The following is a 21,405-nucleotide window of genomic DNA, read 5'->3' on the forward strand; positions in this document are numbered from 1 at the left end:
TAAATTACACATGTGAAATGTTAAAACAAACAAACAAACAAACAAAAAACCAGCTTTTGACTAGAAGAGTTTGTGTGTGTGTGTGTGTGTGTGTGTGTGTGTGTGTGTTTTTAAGGACCAGAGAGGTTTAAACTAAAGTTATAGAATTTTTAGCCCTTAGTTTGTATACACAGATAACCGTGTTAGATTAAACGACATTTACCGTTGATTGTGGATTAAAATCAGTTTTATTGCACCAACGCAGAATTCCCTCTTTCATGACTAAATTGCCCCTAATGTCTTTGACTTTTCCCCCCTGATAAATGAGAAATTTGTCTTTTTTGCACGTTTTCTCACATTAGGTCTTTTGAAGGAAGAGATTGAAGGATTTCTGATGGCGGGAGGTTTGAGTAATTATTTAAGTGTTCGCTCTCACTCGTGCTCAGGGGAAAAATAATGTGCTGCTTTTGCTTCCGTTTCCCAAGTCCCTCCCCTTAGGCTTGTCAGATTGGTGAGTAGAGCCTTCCCTTACAGGAGTTGAAGCAGTCTTTCAGGAAGGAAGAAGATACTGGGGAACACAAAGAACTTCTAGCTGGTCTGTGTGTTTTTTAGCTTTTAAACGCTCTCTTCGTTCTGGCAAATTTGCACCTTGTGCTATCTTATCCGCAGTGGCTCCTTCTCTTTCTCTTTATTTCCATCATTTATCCACCTACCAGCACCTTTACTTCCTTTACACTAATCATGCTAACTCACATTCTGAGGCCAGATTTATTATTTCTCTGTTATAATCAATAAAATAAAAAAAGACATAACTATGGTCTAATGTAGCAAAAATGCCATAGATGAGAATATTTGTAAAGCCTTGCCTCCCACTTCTGTTTAGGGAAAAAACATTTCCTATGAAAATCCTTTGCTTTCCTAAGTCTCTTTTATCCTTTCTCCTCTTAAGTTCTAAATATTCCCGGAACTCTATCTTCCCACACGTCCCCTATCTTTTTTTTTTCTTTCCTGGCGGAACAATAGGTATGATAGGACAACTGAAGCTTTGTCCCAGAGCAGAGGGCCCTGGCAGAATTTCAGGCTTTTGGCAGCTAGAAACAGTTCTGTCTAAAACCTAGGTAGGCAGAATAATTGATTAAAATAGGAAACTTTCAGATGACTGACTGAGTGAGGTCTTCCACTTCCCCTTCACCCTTTGTCTCCTGGCAGCCTTACCATGAGTGGACTTGTACCAGTGGCCTGTTATCTCCATGACAAATGAGATAAAGCCTATCAATGACAAGTGATGCTTTTTGAAGGGAAAGACTCCTTATTGTAGGATCAAAGACCTTCTTCCCATGCAACTTCTCATGTATATAATATACTAGTGGTTGAATTCATGTCTGGATGGGTAGGTCCTGAACTGTCTTTTGCAGTGATATAGCTACAGAAAATTTAAGGTCCACATAAGCAGATTTGTGCAGTGTCTAAAGCAAGCTCAAGAAATGGAAGTCATCTTGATTTTTTGGTATGTTATTTGGTTCTCAATGATAAACTAGATCACAGGATCCCTATATTTGGAGCTGGATGATCCTGAGGTCATCCAGATTAATCCCTTCTTTTTTATAGATGAAGAAAATAAGTACTGTTGAAGTTAAGTGATTTGCCTTAAATCACAGCAGGTGGGAAATATGAATTCTTATATGATGACTAAATCTAGGATGTTTCCCACTATGTTAGAACAGAGACTGGACTTGGATTCAGAAAAAAACTTGGGCTCAGATCCCACCTAGAAATACTTTCTTGTGTACACAGAGATCTTGAGCAAGTCACTTTTGAGAGAAATACTTCATTTTGAACACCTACTCTATTTCAATTGGTACTGGTCAATTTAATGGGATCATTTTAAAGTTTCTATATGTAAGGCTGTGAACTGTACACTCTAAGTTCACTTGCTTAACTATAGGAAGTTGGTTGGGGGCCCTCCACCCTTCCTTTGCCTTGTGATAATGACCAAACCCAGCTTGGCAGAGGTGACAACTACATGGAAAGTCCTCCAAAATATTTTTGTGCCTCTGGACCAATCACTTGTCCAGTGGGAACAGATCATCATCTTATGATTATTTGGACCACTGAATGTGATAGCTTGTATCATTTCCTCTTGCCCAAATTGAAGAGAGTTATGTCCATCTTATGTGGAGATGTTCCTTATTTTATCCAACTTGTGATCCTACTGACATTATTTTGCTTATTCTGTGGAATTATTTTTATATTTGATGTAGCTGTTCTGAAATGACTGGACATCTAAGCCTTATAAAAATAGGGCCCTGGAGGGAGGTGACATCTCAAATTGTGAGGAAGATCTGAGATCCACTTCATTAGAGAGGACCATGGACCCTTTAATAAAATGCCATTGTCTCAGACCTCTGCTTCAGTCTCTCTTATTGTAGATGGAAAATTTTAATCTCCACACTATAGGGAAAGTATATGCATAGAACCTAACAGGATTAGATTTCAAATGATATAATTTATGAATTCTACAATGAAAGTTGTTATTCATTTTAATGTGCTACAAAAGAATCTATTCTTTTAAAGAAAAAATACATTTACCCAAAGTATGGAAACTAAATGTTTTGATGTAAATAAAAGTCTTCTAAAAGTCCTTATGTATTCATTGCACTATAATTCAGGTTTTTTCCCCCTCTTTACTCATCTATGATTTTTTTTTTAAAAAGATAACTGGGTTTTATTGTATTAGTCTAGAGTGCTAAGATTGTTTTTTAAAAAATGTATTGATACTTTTTTCTTTTATATCACAGTCATTTCCAGTTATATGCCTATCTTTCAGTCTCTACTTCTGTCCAGTTAATCTTCCCTCATAATCAAAAAATCAGTTAAGCGAGACCAACTGATACAAGTGACCTATTCTTCAACTAAATTGTCTCACAAATATACCAAAGTAAGGAAAGTATTTCCTTATCTCTTTTTAGAGTTCAGGATTGGTCTTTACATTGATTTATTATTTGGCATCATATTGGTGTTCTTATTTATAGAATTACACTCATTGTGTAGATGGTTCATTTATTTCTACTTAATTGACTCTGCATTGATTCATATGGGTCTTTTCATGTATTCTGAATTTTTCATATTCCTTATTTCTTATGAGATAATAATATTTTTTATATTATTATACTCCACATGATTTCAGCAGATATTCTTCAATCTAAAGACATTCTCTTTGTTTCCATTGGAGTTTTTGTTTCTGTTTTACCATCCTGGAAAGTGTTTTGCAATTATTCTGGCATAGATAAGGCTTTTATTTCTCTCTTCACCTCCTTGGTTTATATGCCAAAAGGGAGACCATTAGGTCAAATCAATCTATCAGTCAACTAGTGAGCAGGCCTCCTATGATAATAATCAGCATTTATTTAGTACTTTAAGAGTTACAATGTGCTTTCCAGACATTATCTCATCGATTCTCATAATAACCTCAGGAAGTAGCTGCTATTTTTATGCTCATTTCATAGATGAGGAACCTGGGACAGACAGGCTTGTGTGTATTTGCACAAATATATATACATAAATATGTGTACATGTGTACAGTCACATATATGCATATAACTCTAGGTAAATACAAAATATATGTAAATTAAATGCAAAGCATTTTCTGAAATAGGGAACATTATTTTTTAGAGAGATTAGGAAAAAGATCAAGTGGAGGAGATCAAGGAAATTCAATAGTATTTAATTAGACCAACTGAGATTATATTGGCACAGTGCCTGGAACATAGTAGGCACTTTATAAATGCTTGTTTCTGCCTCCTCTTCTTCCTCCTCCTTTAAAGGAAGCAAGGACTTCCATGAGCCAGAAGAGGGAGCACATTTCAGGCATAGGGAATAGATTGCCTGTTCAAAGGAGAAATGTTTATCACAAGCAGACCAGTTTGGGCTGGAATGGACAGTGTGTGGAAGGTAATGTGCAACAAACTTGGAAAAACAGGTTGGAACCAGCATGTGGAGGTCTTTAAATGTGAAACAACATGCTTGTAATTTTATCCTAAAGGCACTGGACCTTTCTGAGTAGGTAAGTTCCATTTTCAGCTCTGTGCTTTAGGAAATTGCTTTGGCAGCTGTGTGGAGGATGAATGGATGAGAGAGGAGAGACACTCTAGAAAGACAGATAAATTAGAAAGCTATTACAGTGATCCAGATTAGAAGTGATGAATTAGAATGATAGTCATATAATTAGAGCAAAGGAGATGGATGTGATAGAAATGGAAGTAAAAACTGACCAAAATTAGCAAACCAATTGAATATGGGGAGTAGAGGGATGAGAAAGACACTTTCCCGGGTTGAGAACCTGAGTGACTAAAAATATTAATGGTTCTCTACAATGAAAGAGAGAGTTTAAAAAGAATTGTGGGTTTATGCATAGTTTAAAGATTGTTCTTGTATGATTCAAATTGTTCTCCAGAATAGTTGGTCCAATTCACTGCTCTGGCAGTGAACCTGATAAAGTCTTCCAACTTAGACTTTTTCTATTGTTAATGAAAAGTCTTGATTCCATTCCTTAAAACATGGGTAATGCACTATCATCTCTTATCTTAGCCAACTTGTTGATTGTGAAGTAAAATCTCAGAAATTATATAGAAAATAGCTGGATAGAGCCCTAGTTCTAGAGCCAGGCAGACCTGAATCCAAATTCAGCCTCAGATACTTAATAGTTGTATGATCTGAGCAAATTCCAACCAATTAATTTTTGTTTGCTGTAAAATGAAGATAATAGTAGTACCTATCTTGCAGGGTTTTATGAGGAGTAAATGAGATCATATTTGTAGGGGGGGGAAGTATTTAGTAAAGTACCTGGCACTAACAGGTGCTATATAAATGCTTATTCCTTTCCATTCTAATTTGCATTTGTATTAGTAGTGATTTGGAGCCATCTTTTACTTGGTTGTAGATAGTCTAAAATGTTTCTTTTTTATTTTAAATAGATGTTTCTGTATTGCCATAGTTTTCTCCCTATCATCCCAGTGTATTCCTTATGAACACAAACTTCTGTTTTTAAAAGATGAATATTTTTAAAGATTAAAACTTCTCAGCATAACCGATTTATATATGTGTCAGTATGTGTCTGTGTATATATTTATGTATAAGTACCTATACATACACACACATACACACATATACACACACACACACACACACACACACACATATATATATATATATATATATATATATATATTCACACATATAATATACAGTGTTCCACATGATTACACCTATCTCTGTAAAGACATGGGAGAGGTATCTTCTCATTTCTTTTCTTTGGGGCCAAGGTTATTATTTATTTATAACTTTATAACATTCATATAATAATTTTTGGTCATTTTATTATTCTTACCATTTACATTGTAGTCAATGTGAAACACTGTGTTGTTTTCTTGGCTCTGTTTATTTCACTTTGCATCAGTACATTTAAGAAACTTTCCAATGTTTCTTTGTATTCATGATACTCATTTTTAACAGCACAACAATATTCCATTCCATTCACATACTACATTTTGGCTATTCTCCAATCAACGAGCAGTCACTTTGCTTCAAGTTCTTTGCTACCATAAATACAACTGCTCCATTTTGTTATACACATGATTTTTTTGTGTATATGCCAAACATTTCAGTTGCATAATTCCAAATTGTTTTACAGAATGGTTGTACTGATTCATATCCACCAATAAATGTGTTAATATCCCACTTCCTTCAACCCTTCCAACACTGACTTTCTCTTTTTTATCAGCTTTACCAATTTGCTGGATGTAAAGTGAAACCTCAGGGTAATTTCGACAGTTTAAAAAAATTATTAGTGATTTGGAGTATCTTTTCATGTGATCATTAATAATTTGTCATTCATTTGAGAAACTTGTTCATGTCTTTATCTACTGGGGAAGAAAAACAGGGCTTATATACATATTTTATTGGTCCATTGAGTTTCAGCTAGTAGCTATGGAGAGCAAATTTCTAAAATTAAAACAAAAATGAAATGCTTCTTTTGAAAAGTATTTGTTCAATGATCCTTTGACCACAAATGAATAGGAAGTATCTCTTATTAAGATGTTCTAATACTATTAATTCCATATATATATTCAATTATGCTTTTTATCAAAGGTATTTGATTTAAAGAATTTTCTCCCAATTGTCAGTTTCTCTTTTTATCCTATTAGCATTGATTTTGTTTTTTTTTTTCTGAAAAAGCTTTAAAATTTTATAGTCAAAATTGTCCACTTAAAAGAATCTATTCTTACTAGTGAAAATGTAAAGAAAACTTTATAAATTTACTATTGCAGAATTTACATTGAATTCCTCCTGGAGGTGAAATGAGATGAACTGTCAATCTTCCTTATACTTATTCAGTTTCCTCTGTTTTATTTCATGGTCTCCATGACATTTGGGAATTGCCAAAATCATGCAAGATTTGGCATATTTGGAATCTTATTTTTATAAGAGAATGAAATATTCAGTTTGATAAATCAATTCCCAACTGCTATTACATCGTCACATATTTAGCATTTAAACTAAAATCCATAGAAAAAGTTCCTAAAATATGGATAGGAGCAATTGTAGACTGTTTAGTATTATCTACTGGTACATATTAGAAACATAGAAGTTGTGAACGTTTAGCATTCAGTAAGTAGGATGCTATTTAACCTGTCCCATGTGTCTTATGCATATTCTCTAAGAATCTATTAGGAGTCTAGCTCATCGTTCAAATCCTTAATACTCCTCCTTCCCATAAGGACTGATTTTCCAAAATAGGCAGAAACTTTTTAGATCTTAAAGGTGAACAGTTAAGAAAGGATGCTACCCAATGAAGTTTCCAACAATACTTACCAGCATGTCAATAAATATAGAAAAACTAGAAGCTAGAAGAGGCCTTAAAGATGAAGTGAGGTCCAAAGAATCTTAATATTATACTATAGTACATCTTCTATCTCACCAAAGTGAGTACTCTCCTAACAGTGTAATTTGCAAATGTCCATGTCTTCCAATAAATTCTCCCCAGAGGATCTGCCCCTCATACTGGAGGCCTATTCTTGTTCTCTTGGCTTTATGCGGATGCTTCTAAAACATATTCCTTTCTAAAAAAGCCCAGAGCATTTTATTTACCTTTATGATACTTTTTGGTTTCATCAAAAGTCTTTGGATATCCAGAAATTACAAATAAGTATTTCATTATTGTTTATTTTTTAAAATCTCAAATTCCTTATAAAGAATTATAGACTTGGAATTAGGTAGGTTGAAGTTTGAAGGAACTGGGTGATGATCTTTCCTGGGGCTGATATTGGTTGTATAAACATGAATAAGTCATTTCATTTCATAGAACCTCACTTTCCACTTCTGAAAATGCACACAATAAAACTTACATCTTCTAACACCACTAGGTGGTTATGAGAAGAACACTTTTTAGACCTGAAAGAAGTATCGATATTTTTGTTATTTTGACTCAAAAGAGTGAATGAAAACCGGTTAATAACTTAAAATGTTTCATGCTTGGGAAGCATGTAGAGATGTTTAAATCACTGACAGGTGGGATTTGAAGTTCCCTCTAAGAGGAAATCCCCACTTCACAAATTCATAGGTAATAACAAACCTCAGTAACTATTATAAATCAATCTAGCACAGGGGATAGAAAAAGTCAGATTTTTCTGAGTGTTTTTTTTTTCCCTGTAAAAACAAGCATTTTATTGAGTGCTTTTTTTTTTTTTTATACTTTTATCTGGATTTTTCTCTAGCACCACCATCTCAGAATTGAGTCCTCCTTTTTAACAAGGACAGATAATTAAGGAAAACCAATGATAGCATAAAGAACTACATTACAATAATGTATGGAACATATTGGTCAAATCAAAGGGATGTATTTCAGAATCATGCTTCATTTGTTTTCTTGTACATTTGTTGGTTTTTAAAAACTTAAAATTCAGCTTCTTTTTCTTATCAAATTCATTTCAGCAACTGGAAAAATGATAGATAAATTTTAGACTCCGAACTCATTTTACTTCCCATAAATGGATTGCATTGCAACAATAAAAAAATCTAATTGTGAATAAACTCTCCATTAAAATGAATATTGTCCTAAGATTTTAAAGTTGAAATCTCACTTCCCTTAACAAGAAGTTGTGATCACTAATTTAAGAAGTACAAAAGTTAAAAAAATCAATACCCTAACAAATATTTAAAAATATAACACAATGTTCAGAGCCATATGTCAGCTTCTTCTTAATAGGCTGTAGTTTTTAACAGACCTAATTTACATATGTAATAGATATGAATAACGAATAATATCTCTAACAGCATATTCCAGGTGTAAATAGCTGCAATATCTATTAATAAAGGAGATAATTCTGATGTTATTCTTCTTCATCAAGGTGTAAACATACCAATGGATTTTACCCAAAATAAAATCAAGTATACCTCGAAAGCATACGTCTAATGATTTTAAGGCAGAGGAAGCAAGTTGAACTAAGCTTTGAAGAAATACAAAAGGGGGCCCACAATTTGGACCGAGGCAAAGAAAAAAAGACTTGTTTATAAGGAAGAAGGCTACTGAGGGACTTTTTCCTGGAGGAAAATTTCTTATTTTTAATGGAATCCAAATTCTGTACAAAGAGATCAACAAAGGGAGGCTTCTGGAGGATGTCACAGAATAAGGCCAAGATTTGTAATCAGAACACCCAAATGAGAGTTCTGGTATCAGAGTCCTTACTATCTGTCTGAACCCTGTACAGATTAGCTAGCTATTTAGATCTCAGTTTGTTCAGCTGCAAAATAATAGTGTTGATCAATATAATTTTTAAAATCCCATTCCATATTCTTCCAACTCATTCCTATCTTTATCCCAATTCCAAGGTCTAAAACTCTCAAGCATGGACCTTAAAAGCTAATCTCTGTCCTTAGCTATTTTTCACCATAAGGGAACAGAGGAAGATAGTATTCATGTATCTTAGAATGATGAAATATCACTAATAAGAGTAAAGCTTCTCTTTGAACTTGCAAATATGTATGTTCATATAAGATATATATGTTTACATTAATTATCTAAATGTCTCTTCAGCAGCATAAATAGATACCTCTGAAATTTGGTCTTCCCTTTTCCAAGGAAGACTTCAGTTTCTTACTTTGAAAGAAATAGAAGGACCATGGCTGTATGTCTGCTTACTCCTTGCCTGTTTCCAAGAGTGGTATTGGGCTGTACTTATATCTATCTATTTCTTTCTTCTTCTGCCCCCATCCCCTTACCTCATCTAAGGATATGAGGAGACTGAGAACAGAAACTACTTTCTTGGTCACTTATCTCATAGCTTACTTGCTAATTTAGTCCCACCAATTGCTACACAAAAGACTATGATAAATAGCAAAAACAAAAACAAACAAACAAACAAAAAAAACCAAAACAAAACTCTCAAACAAAAAAAATCCCCACATTTATCCAATCATACAGAAAAAAGAAATGAGTTTTCTATAGATTAAAATATAGTAGAAGATATATGAGTAAATTTGTTATTTAGATAGGGTTGAGTTGAAATCTCAGTTCAATAAAAAGAGAGCCTGATGGAATCCAACAGAAAATCTTTAAAGTCTCTAGGGAGGCAATCTAGAAATCAGCAATATGCCTAGGAGTTGACTTCTATATTTTTGCAGCTTTCAAAGTCCTTCTCTTTCTAACAAGCTCTTACACTAACTCTACCCCTCAGGCAAACGGAGAACATTGAGTCAGCATTTACCAATTAGGGATCATGTCAGTAGCATACACAATGCCTCAGGCATGGCCAAAAATTTGGGTTACACAAAGTAAAAGAATATAAATGTAAAAAAACAAATTTTGACTTAGTCAACATATTGTCTGATTGCTAAGCAACAATTGATATCTGAAATATTATGAAAAAGAGAAGAGGCACATTAGGATTAGAGATAGATTTTTTTAAAAAAAGGTTAAGAGGACAGATTCTACAAACTTTAGACCAATGAAGTTCATTTCAGTTCCCAAGGAAATTCTAGAATGAATCATTAAAGGCATTGTTAGAGAATGTCTAGGAAGGGAAGCTGGGAAAACCAAGAGCCAGCATCCTGTAACCTCATCAAGGATAGGTTATAACAGATTAATTTTACTTGCTTTTTTGATAGTTACTAAACTATTAGGTGAGAGGGATGCTTGGATAGGGTTTATTTAAAATTTAGCAAAGCATTTTATAAAGCATCTCATATTATTTTTGAAAAGTTAGATATTAATTATATCATAATACAATTAAATGGATTTAGAACTGATTGAACAACTAGATCCAAGGAGTAGTTAATGGTTCAATGTCAGCTTGGCAGGGAGTTTCCAGTAGAATAATTCAGTTAAATTTTTTTTTAAATCCATGACTTTGATATAGAAAAATGACAAAAAGAAATAAGTTTATAAAATTTTCAGATGATGGGAAGTGTAGATATTATATTGGATGACATAATCTAAAAATATTATGATAGACTAGAGCAGGGCTTCTTAAACTTTTTCCACTTATGACCCGTTTTTGTCCAAGTAATTTTTACATGACCCCAAATATATAGGTATTCAAAATAGTTATACTTATTAAACATTTACTTACAATAAATCATAATTTCCATAATCCCCCACATTCAATTATGAGAACCCAAATAGGGTTGTGAATTACAGTTTAAGAATCTGGGGACTAAATCACTGGACTCAATCTAATAAGAAGAAATTCAATAGAGATAGTCCTGGTTCAACACTCTACTTACACATCATCTATCTGCCTTTGGAGGATTTTTGGATTTCGAAAATGAGGATCTGGGTTAAGATCTTAGCTCTGTTTGAATGATCTTTGGAAAATTACTTTATCTTTTTTTTGACCTTTGTTTATTCATTTGTAAAATGAAAGGGTTAAATAAAATGAGCTTGTAGGACTTCTTAAGGTTTAAATTTATGAGCCTGATATGTTGTACATAAAGCATGTTAGCAATGGAAACCTGGCTGTAATCATTATAGTATTATGCTCAATAAAAATAACAAACAAACAAACAAACAAACAAAAAAACAAAAACCAATTCCCCGCCCAAACAAACACATAAAAATGTAATGCATATCACATAGACTTTAATTCCATCTTCTTTTTAATTGAAGTAAATGCCTTTGATATATCTATGTGGTGGCCTCTGTAAATTTTTGTAAGGCTAAGTTTCTTATATTTTATTGTTTCTGTAGTGCTTTCAATGGATTTTAAAATTGAACACACTTGGAATAGTTTGCCAGTATCTCATGAGCCAGTGTGGATCCGACTGAGTCCAGGTGATGGAGGATTGACAATGGAAGTGAAGGCTCCATTTTTTAATGATCCTCCAGCCCCACCTGGAGAGCCAGGAAAGCCTTTTGAAAGACTGTGGGATTATGAAGGTGAGTGGACCTCCTGGATTTTATTGTGATCATCAATCTTTTGTACATCTTGCAAGAATTTTATTTTAAAAGAAGCATTCTGGAGCACTTGACATGTATGGCATAAAGATTTCCTTTAACTTTTAAAACAGGTGAATTCTCTACTTAGAAAAGAGCTTGAAACTTGCTTAACTAGAACAAAGAAAAATTGCTATAAGAAAACCAGATTTGGAGAGAGGTACTGCGTTTTCTTTTCCTTGCTTCTCCCAACTTTCCCCTCTCAGACTGCTATTTGAAAACAACTCAGCAATAGTAATAGCTTGGATGTATGGGAAAATGTTTCATTCAGAAGACCTCTCAAGACCAAAGTATGTTTTCTCTTTTTTAGGGAGTTTTTAGTATATTATTGAAAACCAAATATCATCTACTTCAAAGGGTGAATTTTGATTTCTAGCCTCAAGCACAAAATTAAGGATAAAGACTAATGCAAAAGTTTCCAAGAACTAGAAACTTTTCCCTCTAGTGAAGACTATGAATCCCTTCTAGGAATAATGTTTTTGAATACATAAACTACAAGGCATAGGATTACAAAATGGTTATTTAAATATTAAACAAAAAACAAGTTCAAAGACTTTTGATTAATAGCCCCTTACATAATGTAATTAGACTGACTTGTATCTTAGTATTTAGTAGCAGTATTTTAGACATACTCTGCATGTCATTTTACCAAGGAAGGAGGACAAGACAATAATAATAATAATTATTATTATTATTAGCCACAAGTAGTCCTAATCTTAAATGCAACATTCTATAAGAAGACTTTCACTGATACCCCCCCCCCCCAATCATTAGTGCCTGTCATTTCAAAATTACTTGATTTATTTTGTATATATCTCAATTGAATCAGCTGTCAATATAGGATTCCCCTTTATAGCATGTAAGCTGTTTGAGAGACGGGATTATTTTTATTTTTGCCTTTGTACCCCCAGTATGAAGATATAATAACTCTGTACCAAAGAGGTATGAGGACTGAACTCTGACATGAGGCTGAGTTCATTCACCTTTAGAGTCCTCCTGTCACCCAAGAAGCTGTAGCATGCCCATTGGCCACATGCTAGTAATACTTTCTCAGCAGATAGACTAAGCCAGCTTGGGGGTAACTGATAGGCTTAAAAACCTATTGATGAGTGAAAGGAATGCATATCCTAAGCATGTGAAGACTTTCCTCAACAAAATGGGAAGATAAGAATAATTTGTTCCAATGGCCATGAAGATGACTGTGGAATGATTAGAGCTTGGTCAGAAATCAAAGATGCCAAGAAATCCATTGCATCCCAGGCCATCACTAGCTATTGTGACTTTTGCCTTGTCACTGTACTGACATGTCTCTGAAAGACTTTGAGCAATTCTGTCTCACTTAAATCCAATTTATCTTTGAATCCAAAGACATCATCCATATAATTTATGTGGACTATTTGTGCCCAACCTGTCTGGGGTAGAAACATCTGAGCTCATCTTGGTATAATCAGATATAATATATCTTAACTCCATCATTATAATGTTGTTTTGGTCCTCTTGGAGGAGGAAATACCCACAGCAATGGAGCATAGTGTCCTTGTTGATTGAGTGAGGTAATGCTAATGCTTCAAGTATTTTTAAACTTTGAAACCCTGCAGATATAATTATACCATATTATCATGAAAATAATTCAGCACTTGTGTGAGAGTGTGTGTGTGTATGTGTGTCTTAATAAGAGTAGAAGTTACATAATTCAAAGATAAGAGATGTCATTTCCCCTTTTTTCTTATTCTCTTACTTCTTTTCTCTTCTCTTGACAAAGATGTTGCTTCAGCACTTGTGTATGTGTGTGTGTGTGTGTGTGTGTGTGTGTGTGTGTGTGTGTGAGAGAGAGAGAGAGAGAGAAAGAGAAAGAGGGAGAGAAAGAGAGAGAGCAACCTAAATAAGAGTAGATATTACATAATTCAAAGGTAAGAGATGTCATTTTCTCTTTGTGTCTTATTATCTCACTTCTTTTCTCTTCTCTTGATATAGATGTTGCCTCACAAAATTCATCTCTTGAAGTGGATGGTATTTTGGTTATAAGTAATAATATACCAACTTGTCCCAAGGAAGATATTAAAATATTATATTAATTTGAAAGTCCTCACTAATTTAAGTCAATTTAACAGAGTTTTATTAAATACCTGCTATGTGTCTGGCACTGTGATAGATGCTGGGAAAATAAAGTAAACAAGTAAAATGATATCTGTCTTCACAGAGCTTATATTATCAGCTTTCTATGATCAGTCTGTCTGTACTGAAGAGTGACTTTTCCCTTTGCTGCTTAACTGGTACCCTATTTAAGCTTCCTATATTTACAAAAGCTACTATTTAATTTCTGTTTCCAATTATGTTCATTCCGAAGTCACCTTCCAAAACTCTTAAAGATCATGGTAGAATGATTCTGCACAGGAGACCAATGTTTACACATTTGCTGATCTTTTATTTGCAAAGTTAGTGTCAGAGATTTTTTTTAAAATGAAGATAAAAATAAGATAAAACAACTCCTTCAATAATACTGTTTTTCCCCAATGAATGTGGAAGGCTAGAAAGCAGCAATAGTTGCTGATAGTGTTAGAGTTAGTGACTCATGTATAGCCAGGAGAATAGCAATTTCATTTATTCAGCAGATATTTATTGAGTGCTCATTATGTAAAAAGTACTGTACTAAGTATTTTGGGGATGAAAAGTGAGCAAGATACTAATTTCTGCTCCTGAGGATAGTGGTGTCTGGTGGGTGGACAAGACAAATATGGGAAGGAAATACTAATATATGTCATGAGAAGTGGAAAGTACTATCAGAATCTGGGAGGTGGGGGAGAAGAGTGTATCTACATTTAGTAGACTTAGTGAAAGAAGTAACATTTCCTTTAACCTTAAAGAATAGGCAGGATTTTAACAGGAAATTGGAAGGGAGATGCCAGGATAAGTCCATCCCAGGTAGATAGAATATTGGATCTTAGATCTAGAATGGGAAAGGGCTTCAGAGGGTATCTAGTCCAAGACCCTCAGTTTACAGATGGAGAAATTGAGGCTCAGAGGATCTATGTGATACAGGTAGTGATTGTCTGAGGTAAAACAGGAACCAGCTCCTCAGAATCCAAAGATTGTGATTTTTTTCCATTGATCAAAGGTAAGAAGGTGGGAGCCCTCCTTTAATAACTGCTAGACCATAGGCAAAATTACTTAATCTCTGTGAGCCTTTTATAATAGGGATGAAAATACTTGTACTGCCTGTATCTAACAGGGTTATCATGAGGCTCAAATGAAATAATATAGGATGTCCCAAATGTATCAGTACAGCCTAAGCTTTAATAACTTTAGAAGTAATGGCTACAAACTTACAAAAATATTTCTCAAAAGCTTGGTTACTTAAATTTTTTAGGTACTATATAGTTTTAAGATTTTTAATTAACAAATGTTTAATTTTAACTAGACACAGCAGTTTCTGTTTATTCACTCTGTTTTCAACAGTTTCTGGATGTCACTTTCTAAAGTGTATAGCTAGAGAATTTCATCTTGCTTGGGTCCTTCAGTGACTTGTTCTATCTCCATTATATTGTCTTGTGGGGGCACATCAAAACTCTCCTGTATACGGCTAAACCTTGTTCTTTGAATGATCTTAATGCTAGGTTGCAAATGAAATCCTTTCAGTCACTAAACAACAGCTAATGAAATTTTTTATAAAGTTCAGAAATTTAATCTACCAATATTTAAAAAACTGAAATATTTAACCTTTCAAATGTTTTTTGGTAAATTCATAACATTTATATATAAATATTAAAAGTAATTTATATTCATATATTTATAATCAATATATTTATATATAAATGATATAAATTTATCAAAAAACAACATATAATATATATTTATTTATATTTATGTAATATATAATTACGTATAATATAATATTATATATTGTGAAGTTATTAAAGCTTAAAACTGCACTAAACTTTTGGAACATGCTACACATGTAAAGCATTCTGCAAATTTTTAAGCATCATACAAATTTTGATTATCATAATGATTGCATGTAGGCCAGTAATAAGTCTGAACAAATAGTTTGAAGTTAAGAGTATGATGAGTCTTAAATACCACACTTCTAAATTTCATGAACAAATCAATTATACTTTTTAAAGGAAAGAAAAAATGGTTTCATGGTAAGCATAATTACATTCCATAAAATATATTATTTCTTTTTTTAAAAGTGGTGGAGGCATTTTTCTTGAATGACAGAACCCAGCAATATATAGAAGTTGAACTTTGTCCGTGAGTATGAAGCCTTTTTATTTGAATGCATCTCTGTCCCTCTAATCAATTCATTGTCACTTAACATGTAGCATGGTCACAGTTAATTTCAGTTAATTAGAATCATAGATATCAGGACCTTAGAGATCATCAAGTCTAATCCGTTCATTTTAAAGATGAAGAAACTGAGGTCTAGAGAAATTAAATGATGCCAAAATTTGCATAATATTAAGTGGCAGAACTGGGATTTGGCACTCTACTTCCTGTTTTTTCTATTTCTCCCCCTCCCTAACCCCCACATGCACTGCATGTGGAAGGGGAAGAGAAAATTTTTAGGGGAAGAGAAAATTTAAATTAATTTAAATCAGAATTATAGAATTGTTAGTATGGATTTGTTATTTACCAATAAAATGATAACTTGCTTTATGCAACATACATATTCCTAAACTTTTGATCACAAATGAATTATTTGTAAGTCAAGTTATATTTTAAATGTTCAGGGGAGCTTACTTTTAATGGAAATTTGAAGTGAAGATATTTCAAAGATTGATTCATTCGTGAAATTACTAATGAATCATTTCTTGAGTTAACTGTATGATAAATCAGGAATTTTATATGCCAGATATTTTAGTATCACAAAAACATATACATTAAATTAATTTAATAAAACATTTCATTCTAGGGAACCTATTTTAATATGTAGATATAATTATTTCATATCAGTATATCAATTTTTATACATAGTCACATCTTGATTGCCTGAAAAATATTGGTTCTATCAATCTTATTAATTTCTTTCTATTAATTGTCTTTCTGTCTGTCTCTGTTTATGTATGTACACACACATTATTTATATATATACATAATATATTTATGTGTATCTATTATTCACTTATTAGAATGTAATATATCTTATATACACCATCATGCAATATTTTATTCTCATAGGTGCTTAATAAATGTTTTTAAGTGATATATGTTCTCATTGATATGAGTGTTCCTTCCATCAATACAGATCAGAACTGCTATGTTTTTATCCTTTTAGTTCTTGTCTATGTTCTTTTATAAAGCCTCCAAGGAAGACCTAGTTCTTTTTTTTTTTTTGACCGTTGGGTTTAAGTGATTTGCCCAGAGTTACACATCTAGTGAGTATCTGAGGCCAAATTTGAACTTGAATCTTAACATGGGCTTTGTACATAGTATGTACTTAACATATTTTTTGTTGGATTTCATTGGCCTTCTAGTCTTTGCTTGAAAATCTAGAATGAAAGAAAAACCTACTCTCCCTTAAAGTAGCTCATTCTACTTCTAAATAAGACCAATTATTAAAGAATTTTTTCCTTATGTCAAGCCTAAATTTTCCTCTTTATCGTTTCTACTCATTACTTCTAGCTCTATGTTATATTTTATTCAAAGCACATGAAATGGGAAAAAAGGTAACTTTTTTGTATAAGATTGCATTTGTCATAAATGGATCCCAGGCCATGCAAACATAGGGACACCAATGCATTGTTAGTGAAGCTGTAAATTGGTCCATCTCTTCTAGAAAACAATTTGGAGTTAAATGAAGAAAGTGACTAGGATGTCTATGTCCCCTGATCCAAATACTAAATTGCTAGGCAGTATTCCAATGAAGTTGCTATTATTTGTCCTTCATTCTCAAGGAGGCCCATGATATCAGGGAGATGATGCCTTGGTGTGCAAATGAGTTGGATTTAAGTGAGAGTGGGCTTTGCAAACTTCACTAACTTCACAATCTCCTCTAGAATCATCTGATTCTAGCGGCAATATATAGAGCAGGATAATTGGAGATGGTCCTGGATGCAGTGGGAGACTTTGGCCTAAAAACTAAGGTTTTTAACAGGTCTCAGTTTACCTGAGTAATTCAGTAATTTAGTGATTATGGGCAAGTAAGAAAGAACCAATGAAGTTAATCATAAAAAAAAAAAGGCCCCAGATACACCAAAATGTTTACAGCAGCATTTTTATAGTAGCAAAGGATAAGAAACAAAGTAGATTTCCTTATGAATATTTGGAAACATGGGAAGACATATAAAGTGATGCAAAATGAAGAAAGCAAAACAGAAAAAACAATCTACACAATAACTACAACAATGTTAATGTAAAGAACAACAACAAAACAATTGGAACTGAAGTTCTGAAATGATGACCAAACTTGTCCTCAAAGAATTGATATGAAAGGGCACCTCCCTCTCTTCTTTGAAAATGTAGGGGACTACAGGAATAGGATACCAGACTTTTTCATTGTGATGATGAGTTCTGCTGAACTGTTTTCCCTTTTTATTCTCTATTATAAAATATGATTCTCTGGGAAGATGAGGAGAGAGATATTCAGAAATGTAGATATTTTTAAAACAAAAGATATAGAATTTGTTGAAAGAAAAATTAATAGGCCCCTTGTTCTGAAGTGGGGAAAATTCAAATGTCATGTTTAATAGTAGCAGTAATGAACTTACTTTCATTGGCTCAGTATTTTCATTTGGGTTTGGTTTGTTATTGGAAAAATTAATGACAGAAATTGTTCCATGTTCATATATGTTTATGATTCAAAGTAGTGAGGAAAATAATTTTGATTTTTTTTCTTTAAAGTAGTTAAAAGGTTTTTTTCATTCTTACAGCCATGGACAACATTTGGTGCTTTTACTAAGTGGGAGAAGAAAACCATGGAAAGTAAGTAATCAGCTGCAGAGGAATTTGCCTTTTCATATATCCTGGTACTTTCCATATAGGTGCAAATTTGCTATGTTACCTTATCTACATTTTCCTTTTTGGTGTTGTTCTAGCGAGAGCTTGCTTTATCATTTGAGGTGTCCAGACATGAGAATACATGGGAAGGTAAAGCTCATATTCCTTGGAATTATTTTCCTCCTGGCATAAACAAATTTAATTCATATGCAATTCATGGATCAAAAGCTGGAAGAACATATGAAGCACTTTACCCCATCCTTCAAGATGAGATAAAAGAAGGACAGGAGCCTGATTTGTAAGTAGAAAATATATTATGAGTTGTATTTGGAGTATAGGAGACTGATTCCATTAATTTTGGGAGGACAGTGCCCACTTACATACACTAAATGCCCACTCTTAGAAGGAAGGCAAGAAAATTAAGAGTATAGTTCAGTCTTATGAACTCCCTGGCTCCATTGGCCTGTTGCCTACCATAAGCTCAACAGTTATTAACCTCAAGACCTTTTCAAGAGCATAATCAGAGTCCCCAGTGATGAAGAGAGCTGTTGGTGGGAGGTTTACTATTTTGGCATAATTTGATTCATCCTGAAATACTTGGCAATGTTTCCATTCAGTCCTATCACTTTCTGCAATCCCTGTACCCTTCCTTTTCACCAATTTTCCCTCTAACTCCTTTCTTCTCTTCTTTTCTTTTCCCCAGTATTTTGTTTTTAACTTTGTATTCCCTGCTCCCCTTTTTCTTAACTTCTTCTCTTACACCCTATTCTTATTACTCTGTCTGGCCATTCTTTATTCTTTTTTTTTCTACTAAGTTCTTGAATTTTCTTGTTTTATGCAATCATTGTGCTGTTTTTCTTCTTCCTTTTCATATTTTGCCCATTTTACTCCAATCCATCTAGTAAGGTAAAAAGGGTCAAGAAGCCAGGAATAATTGGTTCTTTTTCTTTTCTTTTCTTTTCTTTTCTTCCTTCCTTCCCTCCTTCCTTTCCTCTCTCCTTCCTTCCTTTCCTCTCTCCCTCCTTTCCTCCCTCCCTCCTTCCCTTTCTCCCTCCCTCCCTCCTTTTCTTTCTTTCTTTCTTTCTTTCTTTCTTTCTTTCTTTCTTTCTTTCTTTCTTTCTTTCTTTCTTTCTTTTTCTTCCTTCCTTCCTTCCTTCCTTCCTTCCTTCCTTCCTTCCTTCCTTCCTTCCTTCCTTCCTTCCTTCCTTCCTTCCTTTCTTCCTTTCTTTTCTTCCTTCCTTCCTTTCTTCCTTTCTTTTCTTCCTTCCTTCCTTCCTTTCTTTCTGTTAGAATTCCCTTACTTGTGTCATAGTCAGGGTTTGCATTCTTTTTGTCTTTCTCCTCCCTAGCCCCAAACACCTAGATTTCATGTGAGTGACCCACCACTACCAAGGGTACTTTTTCCTTTTGTCTTCCCCTTGCTTAATTCCAGGAGCATGCATTGCCCAGACCCTATCTGACAGATTGTATCATTTTGATAAGATGGAAGTTACCAATTCTGTTACTTCTAATGATGAGATATAAGACTATCAGATCTGATCACCTGTCATTTTAAGGTTTTTTGGGCTTTTACATTTGCCCTGACTCTGGGCAAGAGTCATCTTATTTGCTGGTATATTTTAAGGGTTCCTAGATCCTTGTCATCAACTCCCGTGTCCTTAAGTTGCACCCATAGAACCTTAAGATTTCTGGGTCTTTCTACCTTCCCTTTAGCTGAACTTCTATTAATTGTCTCCCCCAATGAGAATATGAACACTATGAGAGTAGAGATTGGCTTACTCTTTTTCTCTTTGTATCCCTAGCATTTAGGAGTAAGAGTTTTTTCATTCATTCATTCATTCACTCATTCATTCTATTAATTAATTCCTCTTTCACCAGTTTCTGTCACTCTTCTCTTCTCCACAATAGTCATCACTGATGACTAACTTGGTACATATGAAAAATTTCTTCTCTGTTCCCTTGGTCAAGGTAGAGACAGATCATAAATGCATTTCCTGAGAGCACAGTTGCTACACTGTATATGGAAGGAAATCTCTTTCATTTTTTTCATAAGTCCATAGTGGAACCTTTGTAACGGTCCATTATTCTGCCTAAAAAGAGAAGAACTAAGTCTCAGGTTTGATAATGCAGGATAGAAACTTTTCAGAATAGCTTCTTATATTTCTGTAATGAAAGCAACAATAACAAAGTTTGACTCTTTTCAATATCTGGAAAGGGCATGTGGGTATCTTTGTTTAAAGCTATAGGAATGAAAGGTAACTTCAAGACATTGTTAAACCATGGCAGGGTGTTTTCAGATCAATAGAAGTTGTTCCAATATGATACTGTCTACTTTAGAGTTTCTTAAAATAGAAAATTGCCACATAAAAGATCTGACAAAATAGAATAAATTCTCCTTTAAGATAGCTACTTCCCCCAGATTCAAAATCTATTTCAACTCCTACTCCATTTTCTTTTCCTTTTAGCCATCTCCTGGAATACTTCAAATCTCTTAATTTGAATATGATTTTTGGAGAGGAGTGGAAACAGCCTGAATCAGACCTTTGGATGTCCCAGAACTCTACTGTAAATAAGAACAATAAATAATTTTATTTTTGTTTTCTGCCTTTTTGAAAAATCAACAAATTACAAGCTACAATCTCTTAAAGGAAACTGAGAATGTTTGAACAATGCACATTTGCAAAGATGATTTTTAAAAGTGAATTTTTCAAGAGCTACTTGGCAAATAGAATTGTGCTCAAGATAATAAAATGTTTGTGAAAAATCTTGTCTCTACAAGTAAATTATTAGTAAATCATTTTCCAGAGGTGAATATCCAAGAAGTCATCATGTCATTGACCTAGCCAGCAATCTCCTTGCTACTTATCTAAGCATTTTTTTTTTTTTTGCATATCTCCCTTATAAACTATGGATCAGCCCAATTCTCTATTTCTTGATTGCTTCCCATTAATATGAGCTTTTTTTGTCTTTTAATTCAATCAGATTTAACAATCTTCTGTTAT

At 33.6% G+C, this 21,405-nt stretch overlaps 1 protein-coding gene across 2 annotated transcripts; it reads left to right on the forward strand.

Moving 5' to 3' along the window:
• The first annotated feature begins 485 nt into the window (after nt 1-485).
• LOC100933944 (UPF0462 protein C4orf33) lies at nt 486-21,167 on the forward strand. Of its 2 annotated transcripts, none has more exons than XM_003773202.3 (6): nt 486-574; nt 11,222-11,410; nt 15,658-15,718; nt 18,337-18,388; nt 18,502-18,701; nt 20,869-21,167. In XM_003773202.3, the coding sequence occupies exons 2-6, from the start codon at nt 11,230-11,232 to the stop codon at nt 20,987-20,989; spliced, it is 615 nt and encodes a 204-aa protein (XP_003773250.1). In that variant the 5' UTR covers nt 486-574; nt 11,222-11,229; the 3' UTR covers nt 20,990-21,167. The 2 variants fall into 2 exon arrangements, with proteins under 2 accessions (XP_003773250.1, XP_031797755.1); XM_031941895.1 differs by lacking the exon at nt 486-574 and adding an exon at nt 3,818-4,042.
• Nucleotides 21,168-21,405: the final 238 nt, after the last annotated feature.

This window comes from Sarcophilus harrisii, chromosome 6 (assembly GCF_902635505.1).
Source record: "Sarcophilus harrisii chromosome 6, mSarHar1.11, whole genome shotgun sequence".
Taxonomy (NCBI): Eukaryota; Metazoa; Chordata; class Mammalia; order Dasyuromorphia; family Dasyuridae; genus Sarcophilus; species Sarcophilus harrisii.

What these genes read in the sequence shown, in the direction of transcription:
- LOC100933944 (XM_003773202.3), top strand. Translation starts at nt 11,230, where the DNA reads ATGGATTTTAAAATTGAACACACTTGGAATAGTTTGCCAGTATCTCAT. An exon ending in ATAGAAGTTGAACTTTGTCC is followed by an intron (nt 15,719 to 18,336) that starts GTGAGTATGAAG and finishes TCATTCTTACAG; the next exon opens with CCATGGACAACATTTGGTGC. An exon ending in GGAGAAGAAAACCATGGAAA is followed by an intron (nt 18,389 to 18,501) that starts GTAAGTAATCAG and finishes GTGTTGTTCTAG; the next exon opens with CGAGAGCTTGCTTTATCATT.